General features: G+C 30.7%; 2 protein-coding genes across 2 annotated transcripts; both read left to right on the top strand.

The window, feature by feature from the left end:
- The first annotated feature begins 1,134 nt into the window (after positions 1–1,134).
- LOC113559761 (E3 SUMO-protein ligase KIAA1586-like) lies at positions 1,135–2,511 on the top strand. Its single transcript, XM_026965511.1, has one exon. The coding sequence runs from the start codon at positions 1,135–1,137 to the stop codon at positions 2,509–2,511; it is 1,377 nt and encodes a 458-aa protein (XP_026821312.1).
- A 24-nt stretch (positions 2,512–2,535) lies between these two features.
- LOC113559908 (E3 SUMO-protein ligase KIAA1586-like) lies at positions 2,536–3,473 on the top strand. The gene is made up of 2 exons (XM_026965688.1): positions 2,536–2,852; positions 2,950–3,473. The coding sequence occupies exons 1-2, from the start codon at positions 2,571–2,573 to the stop codon at positions 3,379–3,381; spliced, it is 714 nt and encodes a 237-aa protein (XP_026821489.1). The 5' UTR covers positions 2,536–2,570; the 3' UTR covers positions 3,382–3,473.
- Positions 3,474–3,990: the final 517 nt, after the last annotated feature.

A 3,990-nucleotide genomic window follows, 5' to 3' on the forward strand; every position in this document is an offset into this window, starting at 1 on the left:
ATTGACTGTAGGTACCGACGGACGTGCGCAACAGAGTCTCTGCTAGCAAACCTTTAAGGGCCCTGGGAGGCTGGGACCGATACTTGATTGTGGACCTCCAACAATGTAAAAAAAACATACTCCTTATCCCTGTGTAAATACTATAAAATTTTCTGTAATCGTAGTGCACGTGAAGGTATGATAATAATTAACTATTAAGAAACAATGTTACCATTGATTAAATTTACTTATTACGTTGATTTAATTAATGATTGGGTCTCATATTAGGAACTAAAATTCTGTACCAAATCGAACAAAAAATACATGAATTCTATATTACTATATGACAATAAATTACTGCACAAATGAAACAAATTATAATAAAATCATTGTGTATAATATATAAACATATAAGTAACAAAAATAAATATAAAACATACTTAATTTATACTATAATAAATATTAAATGGATAAATAAAATGAAGTCTTCTTTCATAACCGCTCAAAGTCAAAGTTTTTAATAAATCATTTTCTATTGTTTGTATTAAAAATGTTATAATGTAGTATTTTCGTACAAAAAATCAATAAATAATTGTAAGTTAATAAACCCGCAAGCTCTCTTAATTTTTTCCTATATTCAACAGGGGTGTTCCCATAGGGTATACTACATATACGCCGTATACTCTCAAGATATTTTGTCAGAAATATGGGTATACTGCGTATACTCTCAAATTATATACAAAAAAAAACTGGTTTTGGTTACTCAGAAAATGCTACGAAAGTCAATTATTATTTATGACGCTGATAACGGAAATATGACACTTATATCTTACAACTATTATTAGATTCTCAGAAAACAAGAAACGAACTATCGCGTTAGATGATGGAAATGCGTCTGACTCTGAACACGATTAATTTAATCAGTACATCCGTTACCGCCGACTTGTAACATTTTATTATTTTTATAAATCGATTGTGCGTTGTGTGATCTACCGTTTGTGTTTACCGTGAATAAGTTCTTAATTCTTTTATTAATTATTATTTACTAACGTATTCATTTTATTTGAGCAGTTTTATTAATTTATTTAATTGAGTTTAATTAACTATCCTAATCTGTTTTACTGTATAAAGTGTTATTTAAATTTTTATCAAAATATGAGTTCGAATTTTAAACGTGAAAGCGGAACACTTGATAGTTTTTTTATGCCCCGAGAAAAAAAACCTAAAAATGCGACTAATACTGCCATTTGTGCTACTAGTTCACACGAGCTAGTGATGCCCAATGAAGATAATTTTGTTAGTGATAGTCAAATCGATAATCAAATACAAGATGTATGGGATACTTCCAAAATTTGGCCTGCATTATGGACAAAAGAACAGGTAATAGAGTTTCAAAAGAAAAACTCATGGTTAAGTAGCAAAAATGGGAAACTAGGATGTAATAATTGCATTCAAGCTAAAAATAGTATCAATTTTCAAAAATCTAACATCGATAGCAAAGTTCGAATTTCTTCTGAGTGGGTAGGCTTTGAAATCATAGCTGCTGGGTGTAATCGTACAAATCAACTGGCTTCATTAAGAAATAAAATTAAACAACATTCAGAAAGCAAAGCTCATGTGTTAGCTGAAAACATATTGAAAAAAAGCTCAGACAAAGTATTAGATAAAATGTTCGAACGTATATCTGAAGTAGAGATTGATTCCAATACGCGACTTTTTAGAACTGTATATTGCTTGGCAAAAAATCACCGTCCCTTTAAACAGTTTGAAGAACTTGTTCAATTACAACAAATCAATGGATTGGACATGGGATCTTCCTTACATAGCAGAATAACTGCCACTCGAATGGTAAACGTCATTGCAAAGGAGATGCGCAAACGACTTATTTTACGCCTTATACAGTCGAATTCGAAATTTACCATAATGATTGACGAATCAACAACGCTGAGTACCAAATGTACACTAATTTTGTATATTTCATCATATTTTGACGTAGAATCGCCGGTTGTAGCATTCTTAGACCTGATTGACTTAGATAGACAAGATGCTGAAACTATCGAAAAATCTATTTGGTTAAGTTTAGAATGTAATGGGATATCAACATCGTTTGCATTAAACAACTGGATTGCTTTTGCCAGTGACGGAGCAAGTGTAATGACGGGTAAGAAAGCTGGAGTTGCTACTAAACTACGCGAAAAAATTCCGAATCTATTTACCTGGCATTGTTTATGTCATCGCCTCGAACTCTCAGTACATGACGTAATAAAAGATTGTACTGGAGTCTCTCGTTTCCAAAGTCTAATGGACAAACTCTACGCTTACTATCATCAAAGTCCTAAAAATTCAATGGGTTTAGATAAATCTTGTGTTGAAGTAGGCATTGAAATGAAAAAAATAGGTCGTGTTTTGAATGTACGCTGGTCTGCAAGCAGTTTTCGAACTATAAAAGCCATATGGAATAATTATCCGGGAATATATTTACATGTTAGTAAAACACATGATGTGACATCAAATGGCATAAAAAAAAATTAGAATCCTCTTCTTTTTTGGAGGAACTTGGACTTTTTTACGATGTTCTTTCTGAGCTTGCAATGTTATCTTGTATATTACAGTCCAGAAAAACAACTCTAATGCGTGCCCAGTCGGAGATAAATAGAACGATTAGAATTTTAGAAAGTCTGAAAGCTGAACCTGGGGAAAAAGAAAAGGAAATTATAGAAGCTATTCAGAAAGGAATTAACAAAGGTGTCAATATTACAATGACAAAATCAGGAGGGATTAACAGGTTACAATTTTTGCAAAATTTAGTAGACAGAATGCGTCAACGCTTATTTGATGACTCAAAAAATAAAACAATGCTAGAAGACATTCAGGTAAAGAAAAAAACTATTATTTTGATAATTTATTTCAATATTTTGATTATTTAAACAGAATAAATGAATATTTAATAAATCGTCTTTTATTTTATAGGTAATTGATGAAGTGTTCAAAGTAGCAATTAATGATGCAAAGGGAGAAGATGAAGTTAAAAGAGTATCACGGACATTAGGTTTTTCTGAATTTGAAAGTGTAGTTGACTTCCGTTCAAGAAATGTTTTTTCTAGTTTCATGAAAGCATTAAATATACTCCCAACTTCAACAGCTGATTGTGAACGAGGGTTTTCCGATATGAATTTGACAATAACTGATTTAAGGACTAGCTTAAACATTGAAAATGTGTCAGATTTGATGTTCATCTCTATCAATGGCCCTTCAATTGCAGATTTTAATCCTAGACCTTATATTAAAATTTGGTTAAGAGATCACCGTTCTGCCGTTTCCACTCCTAGAGGTAAAGAAAGAAAAGAAATAGACGACGAAAATAAGATGCAGAAATTATTTTTTAACAATTTATTTAATTAAATTTTTTAGTATTTGTATATTTTCATATTTTATTGACTTATAAAGGTAATTTCAAGCTTTTTTTAAAAGTTTGATTTTTTTTTTCATATTTTTAACACATCCTTTATAATTATAGACCACAGTAAAAATATTTGTATATTATTAAATATTCATGTTTATTACTTTTATTTTAAAAAGATTTATGAGTATTTTTAAATACTTAAAAAAAGGTTCTATTTGTATCATTCTACCCTCCCTTGTTTAAATCATGGATCTTCACCTTGACTAGAGTCTTAGTATACTCTCAAAAAAAATATTGGGAACACCTCTGATATTCAATAGTAAATGAAAAAAAGTCTCAGACGAGAAACTTGAAACACGTGTGCGCCCAGAACGCCATTTTACATTTGCGGACGTTTGAGAAATGTTGTCGCCATACTGGCCAGTACGTGATTTTAATCTATAACCTGTATGATAAATTCGACGTTTATTATAATATTATAATTACATTCGTCGTATAATCGGAAATCTAACAAAATTAATTATATATACGCTCATTGGAGACGAAGATATTATGTGAATGTTATAGCCAATTGAAATATTGTATTATAATATTGTGCTATTGGCGAT

The sequence above is a fragment of the Rhopalosiphum maidis genome, chromosome 3, assembly GCF_003676215.2.
Source record: "Rhopalosiphum maidis isolate BTI-1 chromosome 3, ASM367621v3, whole genome shotgun sequence".
NCBI classification, from domain to species: Eukaryota; Metazoa; Arthropoda; class Insecta; order Hemiptera; family Aphididae; genus Rhopalosiphum; species Rhopalosiphum maidis.

Excerpts from the sequence above, each read along its gene's own strand:
- LOC113559908 (XM_026965688.1), top strand. The coding sequence starts at position 2,571 with ATGTTATCTTGTATATTACAGTCCAGAAAAACAACTCTAATGCGTGCC. Across the intron at positions 2,853-2,949 it reads CAATGCTAGAAGACATTCAG|GTAATTGATGAAGTGTTCAA; the intron begins GTAAAGAAAAAA and ends TTTATTTTATAG.
- LOC113559761 (XM_026965511.1), top strand. The coding sequence starts at position 1,135 with ATGAGTTCGAATTTTAAACGTGAAAGCGGAACACTTGATAGTTTTTTT.